The sequence below is a fragment of the Gallus gallus genome, chromosome 2 (genome assembly GCF_016699485.2).
Source record: "Gallus gallus isolate bGalGal1 chromosome 2, bGalGal1.mat.broiler.GRCg7b, whole genome shotgun sequence".
Taxonomy (NCBI): domain Eukaryota; kingdom Metazoa; phylum Chordata; class Aves; order Galliformes; family Phasianidae; genus Gallus; species Gallus gallus.
The window spans coordinates 4882155-4902222 of record NC_052533.1 but is presented as its reverse complement, the minus strand read 5'-3'; the positions used below and the strand labels follow the sequence as shown (position 1 = coordinate 4902222).

Sequence of the window (20068 nt, the reverse complement as noted above, 5' to 3'; positions counted from 1 at the left end):
GCTTCTTCAGCCAGAAATTGCAGTTTTCCCCCCTCAGTTCCCCAGCAGGAATGGACCCTCGCCTGCAGGCTTTAAAACTAAGTTCTCATTCCCACTGAACAGCAGCTATAATTGGGTTTTCTTCCACAAATTCATCTACTCAGCCCTTCCATTTCCTGATCCTACTTCCTCCAGAAGAACTGCAACAGGGATGAGGCACAGAGCTCCTTAAACAGCTGCTGCATGAAAACCGACATTTTCTTGGAGTCACAAGGTCTGCATCCTTCCCCTGAAGGCCTGGATATTTTTGGGAAGCCTTGTCTGAGCCATTGGTAACAGAAGACAACACCCAATTGTAACCTGGCCTTATTTGAACATTTCTTGCCCAATCACTCGACGTGCAGGTAGGCAGACACACTTCCTGTGGCAACACCAATGAGGCACACATGCTTTAAACTACGTTCCCAGTGTGCATAGAAACAGGAACTTCCCCAAAACTGCTGCTCACATAGTCAAAGACTGAAGAAAGCCAATGATTCACACGTCTCAGGCTTTCACCACATCATGACAGAGATGAAAGTTCATTCCAGGAAACGTAATTGCCTTGGATCAAATGACATCTCAAGATTTTGATGCAACACAGCTTAAATAGGTGTCGGTTCCCACAAGGCAATGGGCTGCCCTGTTCTGGGGAGGCAGCTGTATATCTGCATATGCACAAGGCCCAAGCACCATCCATATCTCCAAAGCCACCCACAGCTCGTGCTCAGTGTTTGCACTGTGATGCAGAAAGGAGACATGTGAGAGAGCCAGGGCTGCTGAGCCACTCACTGGTTTGACTTTCTTCTCCTAAACCTGGAACAAGTTGGTTTTAAGTCAAGCCAGCATTACGAGAGGAAAGCGTGCCTTATTTCATCCAGCTGTTTGTAGAAAATGGAGAAAGCAGTTATAAAATTGGGTTAGTTTATATTAAAAGATATCTTTACAGTGGAAACAGTCCACTTGGCACTCCCAGCCCAACTTGGTGATGCTTTCCACGCTTCCACAAAGTGATGGATTTCTCTATAGCAATTCCCTGTTTGTTGTCCTAAATGTGTGTGGACTTTGTCTCAAGTTTTGTTTGAAAGCACTGTGTTTTACTTTGTAAAGCCTTCCAAGAACTCTGCAAGACAGGATATAATTTGATTTAGTTAACGTGCAGAAATAATTTCTGATGCAGCCTCATAAAATTTTAAAGCATGCTTAATGTTACCATTCAAATTCAGTAAATGACTTATTTCTTGTGCTTTAGCATAAGGAATGAATGAAAACACTGCAGTAGTCTGAATAAATGCTTAAGGCATCTCCACATGCACTGTATCTGTGAAGGCCAGAGAAGCTCCCATAGTGCAGCAGGGGATGGTGGTCACAGCCACCTTCTTGAAGTGGGTTACTGACTTAATGCATCGCTGCAGGAAGGATGAACACCAGCAACTTCATTAACCTACTGCTGGGGAGACATTACAAGAGCCTGTTTCAGGAATCCTGCTCCTAATAACCTACTTTGGTATGAGCAATGACCTGAGACATCACAAACAAGGATGCTGGAGTAAATGTGTATGGCTAAGTCAGTCTGATGTTCTCACCTGAGAATGCTGCTGAGATAGAATGAGGATTGTTACCATGCCAACACATCCAACCCAAACATTCCTGACCACTCAGAAACTGCAGGACACCATGGTAGCATGCAATGTGGACATGGATCACTGACCATAACCTTCAGAGATCACCCCAACCTCTCTCTCCTGCTTCTTACCTTTAGGGAACCACAGAATATGCCAGGTTGGAAAGGATCCACAAGGACCATTGCATCCAACTCCCAAACTCTCTTCACATAACTTACCTTCACATAATAAAATGGACCAAAAAAAACCCTCAAAACAGCAGTGCAACACATACTTCCATGCTTTCATCAGCACTGATACTTACCTAAGGAATTTTAATTGCCAGTTTTTAGGTTTTGGAGCTGCTAGTTTTCCTAGAAATAGACAGTGGCAGTCTCCACAGGAGCTACTGTGTTTGGGTGTCTACAGATTTGAGATTTATAGCCGATTCATATTTTCTTTTCAAACCACAGGGTCACTTTTTTTACCTCTTTAAAAAAAAAAAAGAGGTCTCAGTGGCACAGACTGCCCAGAGAAACCACAGATGCCCAACCCTGGAGGTGTTCAGTCAGACTGGATAGGGCTCTGGGCAGCCTGACCTGGTGGCAGGCCAAAGCAGGGGATTTGAACTGGACAGGACCTTAAAGCCCATCCAATGTAAGCCATTCTATAATTCTATGAATGCTGCAGTAGAAGCAGCTGGTTTGCCAACCGACCACAACATGACCTAGCCCAATAGCAGTGCACACAGAGAGGAGATTCAGTGCACTCTGCTCTCAACATCACCCAGAGAGGTTTCTATGTGGAGGACAAAAATCCTGAGTACAAAGCAGAACAGCATCTTCTCTGCCTGCCCACACCGATGTGTGAAAGCACACAAATAATACCACCATTGCTCAGACAGTATATAAGTTTATATATAAACACTCAACAGTTTATAAGTTAGAGCTGTGAAATCTTCATTATCAGCTGCCTCTAAAGGGTGTTTCTTGGCATCCTTCATTTTAAGGAATAAAAGACTTAGGCACACTTCCCTAAGTACAAAATCATCAGAAAGCACCAGTTTGGAGTTAAAATCTTCACCTCCCTCCCTGGCCCGGAGGGGTGATCGCCCAGCACTTCTCCACACCCAGGGACACAATGTTTTTCCCATACTTCGGTGCCAGCTTTCTATATCAGGAAACAGTCTACCAGGCTCTGCGACTTGGGGCAATCCACTTCCCATGGCTGAGCAGTAGCTAGCTTTCCAATTACTCATGTACCAACTTACCAAATCCAACTGGCAATTAGAGGTGAATGGCTCCACACCATCACGCCTCGCTCCTTCCCTACAAAATTCCACTTTGAAAATGCGCTCCCTAAAACAAGATTACATCCCTAGCTGGAAGGGGGCCACGAAGTTTTCCTACAGCACTGCTACAGGAACAAAGAACTACAGTATTTCAGTTGGCAAAATGCTAAGAGACATACTGAAATCCAGTTTTACCATGGTACCTGCCAACCCAGATATCAATGCATTAATCAGCTACATGAAAATTAAGCTTGAATCCTGTAGGACAGTTGAGGTCTGCCAAAACATATCCATCAGCTCCTTCATCTTATATCCAACTCACTACCAGAAGAGCATTTCTGCAAAACCACACAGACAAACGTGTTGGTGATGTATATGGGGGTATAAACTGACATGCAAACACTTTTTGCAGAAATAGTTAATATAGTTAGAAGCAAACAGTGAAGTTGTGTTGGAGCACAAGTTGATCTAACCTCTTGTATCAAATGTGCTGTTGAACCACTCTTCCACCCTGGAAGTAGAGCACCAAGCAAATTCATAGCTGGATCACTGCCATGACAGTATTTCAAGTGTGGGCAACCCCAAAGCACTGCCTATGCTTTTTTGTTTCTACAGAAGGACAAGCAAGCATCACATTCATTGTGCTGCAACAGGAGACTCTAACTATATGCAAACACTTCAGCAATATATCATTTCACCTGGACTAAGTGAAATATTCAGTTACACAACAGCTAATCACGAACAGAAGATAAGCTCAGAGATAAAAATAGGGAGAAAGGCAGAGAACCCTTGTAACAGTTAATCAGCATGATACAGTTGTCAGATTGCCATAAAGAACATCACTTGAAAGTGCTTGGAGCTTCCCTCCCCCCCCCCCCCCCCCCCCCCCCCCCCCCCAAAAAAAAAACAACAAAACTCATGGGTTGCTTTTGCTTTATTCCCAGGTCTGTCAAACTGCTGGATAACTGCTAATCCCCAGAAACAGAGAGGAATTGCAGCCCAAATGGGGAGAGGTGCATAACACCCCCTGTGTCACCCTGCTGCAGTCACCCGGGCAAGATCAGCCTGAGTGCAGCACAGCACATTGGTCTTGGTCCACTTCCATAAGAGCAGCTGAACAGGATCCCGCAGGACAGCTCCATAGAAAGGGTTCCAAGCCCATCTCCCTCAGCATGAGACTGAGCACTGGGATTTCAGAGTGCTGCTGGGATCGCCAGGTGACACAGAAAACCACACGGGTGACTCCAGCAGCTGGCAGAAGGACTTCGCAACTCAGGCAAAACTGCCAGCCCTGAGACATGGGAGACAGTGCTGGTTTTGGAGGATGGTGGGAATTACCTGCAACTGTTAACTGCTTCAAGATGATAAAACCTATTCTGCTTTCTCCTCTGTTCTTTCCATAAGGCTTCAGATGCTGTTCAGCCCTTACAAAAGATACAACTTTGGACAATGGGGGAAACCCAAGCATTTGCTGCTGAACAATGGCATCTATTCAAGCCTCAGCCTAGCTCTGCTTGTTAATTACAAAAGTAAACAAAGAAAAATAGAATTTAAGCTTTCACTAGATATTTGCCTTTCTGATCTCCTCTAGAGAATGCTGTCAAACCACTCTCCTGTCCCTTCGCTCCCTTGCAAAGCCAGCTCCCCAAACCTTAATTGGAAGTGGCATGAAGTTCAAGACAAGCTTATGCGCAGTAAGATTCAGCAGCAGCAGAATTTCATTAAGGCAGTTTTCCACTTGTTAACTTAATTTACCCATTTAACGTGATACATAATTTAGAAGCATTGAGTTCCACCATGGGATAATACATTCGCTCTGGTCTGACTGATTACTTACAGCAGTAACAAGCTGTTTCCACTTCAGGCCAACAGTTGGGTCCACACACCTATCCTTTGGGCTTTGTCAGTGGCCTGCTTGTCCAACTGCAGGTGTGCTAATCGTATTTATTTTTCCCCACTCAGACCTTGTCCCTAATTTAATGAATTTGTCATTTGCACCAAGGTATGACACACTAAATAATACCCCAAATGCATGTGTAACCAGCTGAGTTCCATGCTTTGCTGGATTGCTGCTTGCCTTGGGTTTGTTGTTCAATACCTAACATCAGACTTTCAGTTCTCACCCTTCACAGCTGACTGTGTTCTGGTCTGAGGTTCTGCCCTTCATCACAGACACCACGTTCAGCAGCTCAGCCATCACCTGCTGCTGCTTCCTCTAGAGCCAGATGCTTTAAGCTGGCCCAGGGGACCAAAGTTTAGTTATTTTAAACACTTCCTCTCAAAGCATCTTTGGCAAGACTTCCATCTGCGTTCCCCATCAAGCATGGCCACTGTTATGAGCCCTCGTGTTAAGCAAAATGTGAAAACCATACAGACATTCGTATATAGTGCAGATGGGACACTTCCTCATACAACTTTAAGCTGTGTTTATCCCAGTGGTACACACATCTGGATCAAATGCAAGCCAGTATGATTAACTCCATTGAGGAAGCACGTCTCTTCCCTCAGAGGGATGTAAAGCTTGCTCTCAGCCACCAGTTACAAACCCATCCACGGCTTCACAGGTAGGAAACCTACACACAGCTTTCCTTCCATACCTTAGGTTATCACTTCTCCAGGTTTTTCAGCATAGTGAGGTTTCCTCCATGTGCCCCATACAAAGCATGAATCCAAACACTTCACTGTTGGAGCTGCCCCAATACACATATCCATTAGCTAATGCTTCAATCCTCACCATGACTTCTAGTTCTCCTGTTCCACTACAGCAAGGCACATTGAGAAATATCTCCTTGTAAGAAATCCCTACATGACATTCTCAGAAAAAATGAAATTTCAACATATTACATTTAAATTTAAATTGGACAAGATGAACTAAATGAACAAAAAAAAATCAACTGGAAGTCACAGATGAACACGGTTGGGTCAATTATTTATGGTAAGGGTGCAAAATCACCCTTGCTCAGCAAGTAAGGGTTACATTACCTTCCTAGAGCTGCCTGAAGTCATTTCTAAAAATGAAAGTTAAGTGAACAGCTGTGAATCAGAACTGTCTTCAGCAAAAAGAACTATTCTTGTTAAACAGGAATTGTAATGGAGACTGGAAACTGAAATTTGAGATTTCTTCCAGGGAAATGAACCATTCCAAAGTTGCTCCCAACCCTTTGTTTCTTTTTAACCAGAAACAATCCCACAAAGGCCATTCAGTTTGTTCAAAACTATGAAATGAATGTTTCTTGGATCTTCTAATTAGAACAACATTTTGGTAGAAAGAGTTACCTCTTCTTGAGCAGCTATCACAAAAGGATAAGCATTGCTGCTGCTGTGCTGGGGCAAGTTTATAATGGCATTGTACCAGAAGACAACCAACTCATAGAATTCCCAAAGAAGAGATTGCTGTTCCCAGTAGCAGCGCGTGGCTGGGATGACGTATATTACCCACAAGCCATATGTTCTATTTTCAGTGCATGCTTAAGATTGTACATTATTCATTTTTTTAAATGACAGAACATACTGAATCAGCACGCTCTCCTTCTAAACTATGCCACACCTTGAACCACCAGGGGACAGGAAAACTTGCTTTAAAAATATGCCCCAAATGACAGAGCAGCACAGAAGCCCACGTTTCGGTGATCCATCAAACCACAAGGCTGTTAGTTAACTAACTGGGTTTTATCCACAGAACGGTTTTTCAGTTCTAATTTTGTTTCCATCTTTTTTAAATGAAAACACCCAAATTTAAATGTCATGATGTTCACCCCGCAGCATCCTGCCTTAAAAACAACCAGGCTAGAAGGACTTCTTATTAAATTGTCCAACATTTTTTACACAGCATTCATAGTGAGTGATTTGTAGCTCTTCTGTAGCTCTGCAAGAAATGGAGACCAGCTGAAGCTTTTCCAGCTCTATTAATCACTCTTTGTAGCCGGACCTTGACATGTGGGAAGAGGTTTGCTATACAAGAACTTCAGATATCCCAGGGTTTACCCAAACTTGTCGTGCTCATGTATTTTCTAAAGAATTAAATGCAGAAATCTGAACTCTGAGTTTCAGTAAAGCCCCAGTCTTTATTTTCCACTCTCTGTATCCTAAGAGCATATGCAGTCTGGTAATCCCAGCTCAACTGCTGTTCCTGTGGTGCACACTTCAGGACAGTGATGAGAAACATGAAAATTACCTGTGGATTTGTCCGTTTTTATGCAGGTAGTCCAGCCCCTCCAGCACCTCCTTGAGGATCGTGGCTATACAGGGCTCATCCAGGACACCGGTCTTGTGTTCTCCTTTGGCCACAATGTGCTTTATAATATCCAAAACAGAACCTAGAGAAAATTGTTCAACACATTAGCTTCAATTAGAAGAGCTGATTTGTATACTTTATAAACACTCAGTACAGAAGTTTACTGGGAGGAGAAGCAGGAGGATTTGTCAGTGGCTGGAGACTCTCCCGAAGGGAAAGCAATGGCAGCAGTGCAGGCCTTACACCCACGAACCTGTCAGAGAAGGCAGATCCTCATGGTGGACTGTAAATACCCCATGATCACAAGGAACCGTTACAGTCTTTGAACAAGCCAAAATGTAAAGTGTACATACACACAGAACTCTTGGAAGGGTGTTAAGTAGATACTGATGCTACAGCTGTTTTGGTACTGGAGAAGCAGGAGAGGGAAAATGGAAAAAAACAGGGGAGCTGCAGGGACTTGCAGCCATAGGACAACAAGCTTAATAAAACTCAGACTCCGTGCTCTAGCAAACTCGATACAGAGGAAATAAATATTGAACAAATGAGGCTGAATTCTGAAAATAAATCATTTCTTTACTGCATACAAAACTAGGATAGCTTAGATCCTTCCCTAGAAGCATTAGGCTTTGTTTCTCTCCCGGTCATGGTGTGAATTATATCACCTTGTGCGACAAACCACATTTTATGGAGTAAACCACCTCTTTGAATCACATCCAGTAATAAGTGGAATCACTGACCAATAATACTTTCCTTGTGTAAGTTCTGTTTTCACAATATATTGGATATTATGTTCTGTGTGTGTATCTGGATTAAAGACCGTCTCCTCAGAGCTAGATTTTATTGCTCCCTCTGCCCCAGCACAGGATGCCTAAGCTTGTTTTCCAGGTGTGTGCTTTGCAGCCCCTTCAGACATTGGTTTACATGATTTAATCAGCAGATAATTGACTATTAAGTATTTTACAGATATCAGCACAAAGCAATATCAGCAGCACGGGCAAGTTCTTAAAGAATGACCAAAGCAGACACGACTGCAAAACATGAATTCCAGCAGCGATAGCTTTGGAAAAGCAAGACTACAAGGGAAAGAATATCTTAATACTAACACAGCTAGTTTAGAAAAGCTGAAAGATCATTCTTCCTAACTTTCAAAGGGGAGAAACAAAACACTTTTGTATTTGACAAGCAGCAAAAGCCAAGAAACTTCATCACATGAATTTTGTTGATGTGGAGATCACAAATTCCACCTGGCAATTCTTGAAGCAACCAAAAAATACAAAGGAATTGTTTCCCCTCTGTCCACTCTTAAAGTTCAGGCAAGAAAAAATGTCTATCGGCCTTAATTTTTATTTCAGCCTTAATTAACTATCTTACCTAAGCCAAAACAGCCACATGCATAGGCTTTCACTTAGTAGTTTACTTCTGGGTTCTCATAGAAGAACAGAAAGATGATACAGATCTGTGCACAACAAGGGTTTGCTTTGCACAATCAGAAGTGCACAGGGAACAAGCAGATGGGTGCATGGTGTCCCTTAGTTGTGGGAAATGCTGTGTACTGAGTTACCCAGCAGCTGGCTGCAGCCAGGGGAGCTACGCCCCACTCTGCCCAACCACACACTTTCCATCTTCGTCATTGCAGAAGAGCTGGGCATCACTAAGATAACTGCTAACCAGACTGAAAACTAAACTAGCAAGAAAAAAGGCTATGTTTGGTTAGCAGTGAGCGTAAATAATCTATGGGATAGATGAGTGCCAGAGCCAAGGAAAAAGGAGGCGAAAAAGAGCAAGGAAAGGAGCTGACAGCCCCTTGTGTCAGCTGCAAGCAATAAGCCCAGCTCCACTCTTCTCCAGAATGGCACATCCAGTTTCTTCCTCCCAAAAAACCTTTATTCTGGCTCATGGTATTTGCAAAAGACATGATCTTAGCACACATCAACAAAATAGAAAAAGAACCGTAGAATCATAGAATGACCTGGGTTGAAAAGGACCATGATGATCATCTAGTTTCAACCCCCCGCTGTATGGAGGGTGGCCAACCAGTAGACCAGGCTGCCCAGCTGGATGAAACATCCAGCAGAAGCAAATGAAAGCAAAGAAGCAAATGAAAAGAAAAAAATCTAGTTGTGTAACACCTCCCCAACATTTCACACAAGAATACTCTTCTTAGACAAGGTAAAGAAAGGCTGAATACTGCTAAGTATAGAGGCACTTGTCTTCAGTTAGCTTTGACTTGGGTCTTGATTAGCTCAAGTGTTTACCCAGCCCTAACTCAGGTTGTTCTGCATGCTGGGCTCTCTGCATGGGAGCAGCATTATCTGCACTGAAGGAACCTGTGAAACACCCAAAGTCAGAATACAAACCCCTTCACTGAGATCTCACCTTGTAGGTTCCACTGGCTGAGATGCTCTCTTTATGGCACGAAGACTCACCTGGGATTCAGCCTGTTACTTATTCATACTAAGTATGTGCTTGCAAGCCCTGATGCTCCTTATTTTGGACAAGAATTCTTTTGACATTTACAGGAAAAGACCAAAAACCCTCCACTTTACTGTTCAGGTTTTTCCTCTGAAATGTGCCTTTATCTGGAGAACAAACTGCCACCTGTTTAGAAGTCCAGAGAAAATATGCAGTTCTTCACATACTTGTTTTGTCCTTTTTCCACCCACAACTCTGTTAGCAGACCTCGTTCAGAAGTATTTCCCCTCTCCTGCAAAGGGCTCAGGGAAAACAAGGAGGAAGATAATAAGGTGCTCAAAATCAGTTGGTCAGAAATCCTGCATCAGCCAAGTTTGAGGTTGTACCCAACCCAGTAAAAGGGGGGAGAAAATAAAAGACAAGAGGGCACGCACACAACAAGCCTTCTTTGTCAACGGGCAACAGCTGAAACACACCCATGCTGTGCATCTGCTTCCAGTCCAACCTGCCATTTTTAGCATGTTGTTCAAAATCCACTTTCCCAATGAGATGTCCAAAGAAGTGAAGGAATTTGCCAGTCTTCTACAGAAAGGAAAACAGCAACAAGGCCATCAGCAAAATGCTTCGCTCACGGAACAGTAAGCAAAAGAAGAGCCACCTTCCTGTTGAAGAAAGTGTTAGATGGTTCATCCTCATTTTGTTTACACTATTAAAAAATAGCTTTGCTACTGGCAACACAATGTGTTCTGTTTTTCCCAATGCACAGATCAGTAAATCAGGAGGTAGGCGTTGACTTCAGACTCAAAGGCAACCTCATAAAAACACTGCACAGTAAGACATGAACAACAAAGCCAAGCTGTCTTTCCATACACTGCTGTGTGCAGTATTAGAAATCTCCTAACATTCTAGTTCAGGAAGATTGCTATGGTGTGGCTGAATAACCAGACCCCAAATAGAAAACCATAACTAAATGTTAAACTGCTGTGGAAGCATAAAGTCACAGGGGTTTCACTATTGAAAACAATGCTTTCTGCTATAAGGTTGAGACAGCACTTCAACGTCAGCCTGAAAAATTACATGCAAAACATGCCAGTTAAGTATGTGATGCTCTCACTACAGGTTACATCTCCATTGCAGACAAATCTAGCTGCAGATGTCCAGGCTCGTTGCAAAGGAATTGGACTAGATGACCTTTAAAGATCCCTTCCAACTCAAACGACTCTAAGATTCTATGAAATGTTCTCACTTTCACCAGCTGCATTATGCTGTAGGAGGTTAGTAGGTTGGAGCCCTATCCATAGCCTAAGGGAAGAAAAGGACTGCTTTGCATACAGTGGCTTGTTCTCAATACAGCAGCACATTAACTGCTAGAAATTAACCAGGGACATTCAAGTGAACTGGAACCAAGATCAGATCTACATAGAAGCATGTGCTCTACCCACTGATCATCCTGTTTCAGAACACCAGCCAGTTTCTAAGCCACCCTCCAAACCACTTTCAAAGAGTAACTGAGGAAGTCTGGAGTACACCTAAGCTTTGCTGAATCTCTGCTTAAATGTAATGTTAGTATGGATTTGTACTCCACATACACCATTGGACTGAGCAACCTGCAAGATAAATAGCTCCCGTGACCTACTGGCCAGAAGATAAGGTTAACACTGGAAATAAGGCACACACCACACATTAAAGAACAGTTACAGTAGCTTTTTCAAGAACAGAAGTCACTAAAATGTCTTTAAAAGTAAAATATGAATCCTCTCTAGAATGTAACTCCTATTTCAGATGATAGGACTGTGCAATACTATGGTACTTATTGTACATGGTACTTCTCAGGTCAGAAAATGCAAGAGTAGAAGCTGCACACGCACAGAACAGGGGTTAGGCTTCAGCTGAAAGAAAAAAAAGCAGTTTGGCTGAGGCTGACTGAAACACTGTTCCAAGCCCAGAAGGAGAAACACGTCAGGAAAACACAAAACAAAACTGAAGGAAGAGCCAAAAGCGGAGCCTAAACGTAAATACAAGTGATAATGTCATTGGTAAGAGCATTTAAAGAAGTTTAGCAATAAACAATTGATTCTGAAGTCCAGCAGAAAAAAAGAGAAAAAGAAAGGAGACATTTAGAGATTGATGTGGAAAAAAAAAAAAGTGGCTCTAAATAAATCTCTGCCTATCAAATATATACTGAGCAGCACACCCACAGGAAGCCCACAAGATATTGAGCAATGTGATAGAGCATTTAGCATTACTTGTCATTCATCATTCAAGTGTCCCAGTACGTGACGCCAATCGCAAGTCGTATTACGTCTGCTTAGCTAAGTGCAGTCCCACAGTGCTAAACGTACAGCAATTGAAAGTTAAGTGGTTTTCCATTCAAACTAACAAGCTTCACAGTCTGCTCTGATAGTTCCTAATGCAATAGCTCCTAATGACAGCAGAAGTCACCAGGGAACCAGCTGCACATCGGCTTACCCTCACACAACAAAACCCAGCCTGTAACTACTAAATGTCAAATACAAACATGCAGGGAGTAACTTGTTCTGGAGTCCTCACTGCTCGCATCGGCCCTGCAGCAGATGGATCAGACATCTGTCCAGCTGCACAAAAGGAATCAATCCCCCCATTTGCTCTCCCTGCTGCCCCCCAAGCACCGAAGAGCAGGAAGCTCTGAAGATCTCCTTTCTCACTTTGGCACTGATGGAGAACAGCTGATTAACTCTGATTCGATCCACAGAAGCCTGTTTCCAATTTTCCAGAAGGAAACAGTTAACTTCCACCCATGACAGCAGTATCTAAGCAGCAAAGACAAACCTGTGAACAAAGAACATCCTAAATTTCTAAGGCAGTGTTCTTGTAGATTAAGATCTGGCAGAGCATTTGCAACCCACCCTAGTGACTGCAGCCCCACCCTGTACCCCATACACGTACCAAGCAGAGCCATCTCCTTCAAAATAGGCCCTGTGCTATGTGCTCCCCCATTGTTTCCTTCAGCAGCAAAATGAGATTTAATGAGTTCCAGCATCAAGTTCACCTCCTCCCTTGTTGTGCCAATGCGCCTGCTAACGAAGCCATACTGTAAATGAGATCACTGCACTAAATGGTAATGCAGTTTTCCAGGCAGGGTGGAGAACCAGCAGCCAGGAACTTCTAAAACCAGCTCTGTTGCTGGAGAAAACTTCTGTGTAATCGCACCCTTGGGGTAAGAAGTCCTAATTGTTCCATTGATTCACTTTCAACAGCAAGCCACCACAAACATCAGTGCTTCCTGCTCCAAGTCCAAAACGCCTTTCTTCAACCTCACCTACACCCCTGAGCATGGGTAATGGCATTGAGGAAGCCTGCTTCTAATGTTCCTCCTTGGGAGAGGAAGAAAGCAGCCACGTGACAGCCATCAGCCATCCTGCTTAATGTTTCAGCCCATGGAGTGAAGACATTATAGCAGAAAAGGTCAGGAAAAGTGGAGCAGTTTCGAGGAAGATTACAGATAAATGCAAGAGTAATATATGGCTGGAATTTTACACACCCCCAGAGGCAAAAGAAACTTGTAGCAGAGCTAGTTGCTGTAGGAACCACATCCCACGTGTTACACTATAACCTCAGTAATAGGACAGATACAAGAAAAGTTATACACAAAAAAAGCCACCACCTCCTTTAATTTAAAATTTGCCTGGCAATCAGCACAAGAAAGTGTAATACTATAATGTTTCCAGCAGAAATGTAATAGTATATGCATTAAAGTCAGTTTGCCATTTAAAGGCCTGCCACAAAAAGGCTGGGAAACGGTGCTGGAGATCACTAGCGTTTCATTAGCCAATTTTGGGAGAACTGAGATCTGTCTGAGAGTTAAGGGATACAGATGCTGAACGTGATGCTGCATCTCTGCACACTGGAAGGCTGCAAGATCCCTTGCTACTTAAGGCATTTCAGGAGAAGCCAGTGGTTTCAGTGAGCCTGTCATGTAAGCCAAGGATTAAACGTGCACCTCGTCAGCCTGACAAACCAAGGAATAAAACACTCAAGGAGAACAGCTGCTTGGATTCAGCAGGTCTGGGGTTGAAGTACACAGGCACAGCAGATGAACACTAAAGTAAAGGAAAGAACAAGTTAGATAAAACAAAGGAAAAGACACCTACGTAGCTCTCGGAGGTTTCTGCTTTTGGAGTTGTTTCTTAACCCTGGTCAAACTACATCAGCACAGAGTGACAAAGTCAAGGAAACTTCCACTTCTTGCTCCTTGATGAGTGAGAGACCAGGTTAAGGCAGGAAGCAAGATAATACAATAAAGGAGGTAAGGCAGCCTAGTGGTGTTAGGACATGTTTAGAGAAGAAACCTGAAGAAAATCAGCTATTTTTTATGCTTTTCTTTTTACAACTAGGAATGGCAATGCATCTCCAAGCTCCACATCCTGTAATCAAATACAGCCCCTGCAATCCCCTCCCTCTGATTTATCCCATCCTTAACCGTTTGAAATTTATTTGTAGAGACACAAATTAAATTAAGAACCCTCCAGAGGGACTAAAAACAGAATAGCTCTCCCCTAACAAAATAATTCAACATAAACACGAGGATTTCTATGAACCTCTGGCTTTGATCTGGCCACTCCTAATTCCAGCAATGAGTTATGGCCAGAGGTTAACATGGCAGGAGTAGAACAAGATGTCCCATCTCCCTGGAAGACATGTAGGACTTGGGCAAGCCAGAAGAAAGGGAAGGCATGGCCAGTGCTAGCCAAGCACTTGATCAAGTAATCAAGATGAAAGGTTGAAGGAAGAAACTGATTATTTCATCCTAAAAACTTCTGGAAAACGCTTAACCATTTCAACACAACAATCTTCTGAGACTTAATTACAGGCCCGTAAAAGGCAGAAGATCTAACAGCCCTATCTGGAAAAAGTTCCAACATTTAGAAAAATTACAAAAATTGAAAATCTTTTTGGAGGTTTCATCTGCTGATAAACAGAGACAATAAAAAAAATGCTCCGTGATGCAGCAACCATCACAGATGGCTGTTCTGCACGAGCAACTGTTTTGTGGAGCTGGCCACAACTTTGGGTCACCTGTTAAATGAGAGCTCTTGAAACCAGAGAGAATTTAGAGGAGCAAACAGGTCACAGTCAGAGAAAGCACAGAAGGACAGCTGCTCCTCTTCCTACTATAAAGCCACAGGAGCTGGAAAGCAGGACAGGGCATCAGTTTTAGAAGGCACGATTAACACTCATGACATGGGAATGCCAACAAGGCATAGAGCAGGGCAGCAGTTGGCTAGAAATAGCTATTGAAGTTTAGTCTGGAGTAACATCGGACCGAGAGGCCAGGGTGCCAAGTTGACATTGCTAAGCTTGGATCCCTGAAAAGCAGTTTAATCATCAGAAATTCAGAGGAAAGGATCTACAGTTTCTCCTGAAGGGAACAAGCAGCAGATGCTTCACAAATCTGACTCAGGCCTGTATTGACAGATCTGAAAGAGGGCATCAGAGGAACTGGACACACCAGCACCCCCCTTATCACTACCAGCTGGATATCATCACAGCCACAGCATATGCAAGCAGGAATAACTATGCAGCTCTTCTGCCTGGTCAAATCAGCCAGTTCTAAGGGCTTTCAGCACCAACTTCCACCAGCTTGACTTGGCCCTGATGTAGATTAGCAGCTCCCACGGGGTACTCCCCAAGAGCTTTCCAGTACATTACCTATAATCACTGCTGATGACTTTTAAAGACAGAACATAGTATCTTCCACCAACACAGTACTTACAAAGTGGAGATAAAAAGCTCAGTTTCAGGGACAATGTCACACAAGCAATGGAGCTGCCTTGGGTGCTCTCTCTGGCTGCTCAGACAAAGCTTCATGGATGTAGGGTACCTTCCCTAAGGGATGACTTTAGAACACTCACCCATATGACTAGGTTAAGATTCAACAAATTGACTGCAATCAGAAAATTAAATTATATTACACTTACAACAGACTTACATTTAAGACTGCATCATAGTAATGAGGTCCATGTAAGTAGGCTAAAATTGAAGTTTACTTTCAGCCTAAAAAACACAAGCCAGCATAGGTTGAATCTGAGAGAAACAATAAGATTCTGAACTTTTACCCAGACAAAAATCACTGTACAAAACCAGAACCAATGCTTTAGAACAGATCTGATGTGCTTACTTGGATGTACAAATCTCAGCCTGTGCTCTGTGAATGGTTAATGGAATAAAAGAGTTAGACTGCACCTTATTTTTTTTTCCCCCTTTTCAAATTGACAAAACAGCCAAAGTTCCTTCCTGTTGAGAAATTCAGACCATTATTTTTCCCATTGGGTAACAGATGACCACAGAACTAGCCAGTCTTTTACTGATAAGCTGAAAGGAATGAGAAGCAGGTTTTAAAGCATCTCGTTATATAAATCACTCAGCCTAAAAACAACTGGAAATAGTCTCATTAAAAGTGAATGGAAAAGTTCCTCAGTCAGAAAGCTCTGACACACAAGTTTCTTAACCCACCCTCAGGACAGTCCTGTAGAACATGCCTGTAAGATCTTATTTCTTGTATCATTTCTGAAGTACAGCCATGAAAAAATAATAAACTGAAAAAGGCTGAAAAACACCTCTCAAGGCATCTTCTTCCTGCATAAAAACCGACAAGTTGCCCTCAAAGTATATTTTAGCAATTCCCCCCGGGCCCCAAATGGTTTGCTTCAAGTGGGAAATCAGTCTGTCTTTTATTGCACAACTCTGGTCCTTCAGCATGTGCAACAGAGCAAACTAGAGATTTTCATATTTTAACTACTTTAAAGCAGTTCTCCACTTAAGGCCAGAGTTGCAGAAGGGTCAAATACCACTCTGTATAATGTGGAAGCCTATTCTAAGTGAATAATCAAGACAAACAGGTTACGTCCCCCCACCAAGAGAATAGTTCTGAAGCTATGATTATTTTCTAAACTTTTCTGTCCATTTATGTGGTATTTTGCGGTCCAAAGAGTGATTTTTTTCCCCCCAACTTTGCAAAAATAAAAAATAAAAAAATAAAGACAACTACACACAAAAACGAGAATGAAAGCAACATTTGGAGGTTCAAGAATTAGCCCAGTACTGACAGAAAACCACTGCAAAAATGCTCATTTTCCTCAAGGGGGCTGCGTATTCTCCTAAAAAGGGCAAGAACATTGCTACTGCCCGTCCTGCACCCCTAAAACACCACTTAATGTGTTTGCGAGAGTCTCCCATAGGCACTTATACAACAGTAAAATCATTTGTGCTAAGCTGGTGTAGCAATTGGGTAGATCAATACAATGAGAAAGGCATTACAACAAAGGTGTAACGACAAAAGGACTGGCACAATAGAGAGATGCTATAATGGAAGGGAAAAAGTTTGCTCACCCGCACCAGAAGATTCCAGGTTTGCAGGGGAAAGCTTCACTAAAGAGGGATCTACGGGGAGAGATCCTTCCCCAGTGGCAGTTAGCCCTTAAATGAGGTCTAAGAGAGGCGCAGCCAGGTTCCACCCCTTCTGGCCACACAGCTGAATCGCCTTCATCTGTGCTCCCAGGGCTGATTGGGTCCTTTCCCCAGGTGCTCAATCAGTGGTTCAGGCCATGACTCAATAGTTACCATGCAGCTGGCAAAGGATTCTTTTCTACATACAATCAGAAATCCCATCTTTAATGATCCGACTGCTAAGTGCCTCTCCAAGAAAATAAGGAGTGCTGCTTAATGACACACGAGCACATGGGACATCATAAACTCCTTAAAAAAGATTCAAGTCAGCATGAAATTTGATCACCCCCAAGAGAACTGCTAAAATACTGAAGATCTTCAAAGACGCATGCTTACGGTTATTGTCAAGTTTTCAGGGAAGAAGCCAGCAAGTTTAGCCAGATTTTTCCACATCTTCTGGCATTTTACAGTCTTAAGTATTGAGCCAAGAGCAGAAAAGCCAGAAAATATCTTTTTTTTTTTATTATTTTTCATTTTAAAAAGAAAGAGGAGTTTTTCAGCTTCCAATTCCCTTTCTCTAGGGTGCCAGAACATCAAGTTTTCCTGAAGACAGCCTAAGACTTCGGCAACAGTCCTCTTATCATCTCAAACTTAATACTATTTCTTGTTTTGATGGCAACTTAAGGATTCTGGAAAATACTACTACATCAGATCTAGTATTGCTGATATCAAGTTTTACAACTTTCTCCCTCAAAGAAGCTGTTTCTACAGTGCCTTAGAAAATAAACTCAAGAAGTGAGATGCTTCCCTGGACCTGTGAACTAGGGGGTAACTTGAAATCACCCCAAGTATTGCAGCTATTTTGTCACCTAGAAGAAGTGGGAAAGACATCCAGCTCCAAGGAACAATACTATACAAATGAAGCAGCTCCTGACCTGAAAGTCTTGGATGAGGAGCAAAATAAAACCCCCATGTTTCAGGTGGAAACTGTTAGAGACCCACTACTCCACCTGGACTGCCAAGTCCATGGGGTCAGATGGGATCCACCCAAGGGTGCTGAGGGAGCACTGGTGGAGGAGCCACTTTCCATCATCAATCAGCATTCCTGGTAAACTGGTGAGGTCCCAGAGGATTGGAGGTTTGCCAACACAAATCCGATTTACCAGAAGAGGGGCCAAAAGAGGACCCAGGGAACAACAGGCCTGTCAGCCTGACCTCCGTGCTAGGAAAGGTTATGGAGCAGAACACTTTGAGGGAGGTCACATGGCATATGCAAGACAACCAGAGGGATCAGGCCTAGCCAGCATAGGTTCATGAAAGGCAGGTCCTGCTTGAGCAGCCTGATCTCCTTCTATTATCAGGTGATCCGTGGATGAGGAAAAGGCCAATGATGTGGCCCACCCAGACTCAAGCAAAGCCCCCAACACTGCCTCCCACAGTATTCCCCTGGAGAAGCTACAGCCCATGGTTTGGAAAGGTACACTCTTTGCTGGGTAAAGAACTGTCTGGATGGCTGGGCCAAGAGAGTGGTGGTGGATGGAGTCACATCTAGTTGGCAACCAGTCACGAGTGGTGCTTCCCAGGGGTCAGTATCAGGGCCTGTCCTGTTCAATATCTTTATTGATGACCTGGATGAGGGCACTGAGCACACCCTTAGTAAGTTTGCAGATGACATCAGGAAGGCCAGAAGCATCAATCTGCCCTGGGGGTAGGAAGGCCCTACAGAGGGATATGGACAGGCTGGATCACTGAGCTGAGGCCAGTGGGATGAAGTTCAACAAGACCAAATGCCAGGTCCTGCACTTTGGCCAAAATCCCAGGCAATGCTACAGGCTTGGGGCAGAGTGGTTAGAAAGCTGTGCAGAAGAAACAGAGTATTGGCTGATTCTCAGCAGAACATGAGCCAGAAGTGTGCCCAGGTGGCCAAGAAGGCCAATGGCATCCAGACATATCAGAGACAACGTTGCCAGCAGGAGCAGGGAAGTCACCATCCCTCTGCACTCAGCACCTGGAGTACTGTGTTTTGTTTCAGGCCTCTCCTTACAAGAAAGACATTGAGGCCCTGGAGTGTGTTCAGAGAAGGGCAATGGAGCTGCAAGGGGTCTGGAGCACAAGTTCAATGAGGAGCAGCTGTGGAAGCTGGCATCATTAAGTCTGGAGAAGAGGAGGCTTAGGGGTGACCTACTAGTTGCTTGCTACAACTACCTGAAGGGAAGCTGTGGTGAGGTGGGAGTCAGCCTCTTCTCCCACATAACTAGAGGGAATGGACTCAAGTTGTGCGAGGGGAGATTCAGGTTGGATGCTAGGAAATACATCTTCTCTGATAGAGTGGTGTCAGGTGCTGGGACAGGCTGCCCAGGGAGGTGGTGGAGTCATTGCCCCTGGAGGTGTTCAAGAAACATTCTTATGTTGTACTGAGGGACGTGGTTTAGTAGGAACTATTGGTAGTAGGTGAACAGCTGCACTGGATGATCTTAGAAGCCTTTTCCCATCTTGGTGATTCTATGATTCTGTGATATTGTCCTCCCTTTGTAAGGCCACAGACTGGTACTACAGCAGCAGTTCTGCTTTGAAACACAGGTGATTTAAGCTCCTCACAAGGGCAGCCAACATGTAAGTAAGTTAAATCAATAGACTGACTGATTACCAACAAGCAATCAGCACCATGCAGGTCTCCAACTCAAGTGAGAAAAGGGCAAGCGATCAGCCCTGCAAGAGGAGCTGCTAACATCACAGTCCCAACTACAAAGCCAGTGGAGGCTCATGGAAAAGGATTATGAAACTTTTGTAAATGCAATATGAGAAACAAACTCAGGTGCAGGGGTGTTGTTGTTTCTGTTTTGAAGTTCAGGATGGTTTCAACTACTACATCTGTACCCGAGTTTCTTTTGTCAGTATCTGAAGTCACATCCTTCTGTTTTCAAATACTCAACTGAGTCATTCAGCAATTAAATACTGACAGTATCTTGTAGAATTATTTTGTATAACTTACAAAACAGGAGTTAAAGACAGTCAGTCATGCAGTTAGGTATTACTACAGACATACATGAAATAAAAAGCTATTTCTGAGTTGAATGGGTT

The 20068-nt window shown here is 43.4% G+C and overlaps 1 protein-coding gene, 1 long non-coding RNA gene and 1 other non-coding gene across 5 annotated transcripts in view; 1 reads left to right on the top strand and 2 right to left on the bottom strand.

The window, feature by feature from the left end:
• Positions 1–20068, bottom strand: part of OXSR1 (oxidative stress responsive 1) — a 92089-nt gene that overhangs the window by 40707 nt on the left and 31314 nt on the right. For all 3 annotated transcript variants that reach the window (XM_418527.6, XM_046931033.1, XM_046931035.1), the window contains one exon: positions 7088–7229. In XM_418527.6, coding sequence (XP_418527.1) covers positions 7088–7229 — 142 coding nt within the window. The remainder of the gene's footprint in view (positions 1–7087; positions 7230–20068) is intronic.
• On the bottom strand, positions 688–797 carry MIR6610 (microRNA 6610). The gene has a single exon (NR_105478.2). It is a non-coding gene; the product is annotated as a microRNA 6610 (primary transcript).
• Positions 1650–4467, top strand: LOC121109557. The gene is made up of 2 exons (XR_005856567.1): positions 1650–1800; positions 3858–4467. It is a non-coding gene; the product is annotated as an uncharacterized LOC121109557 (long non-coding RNA).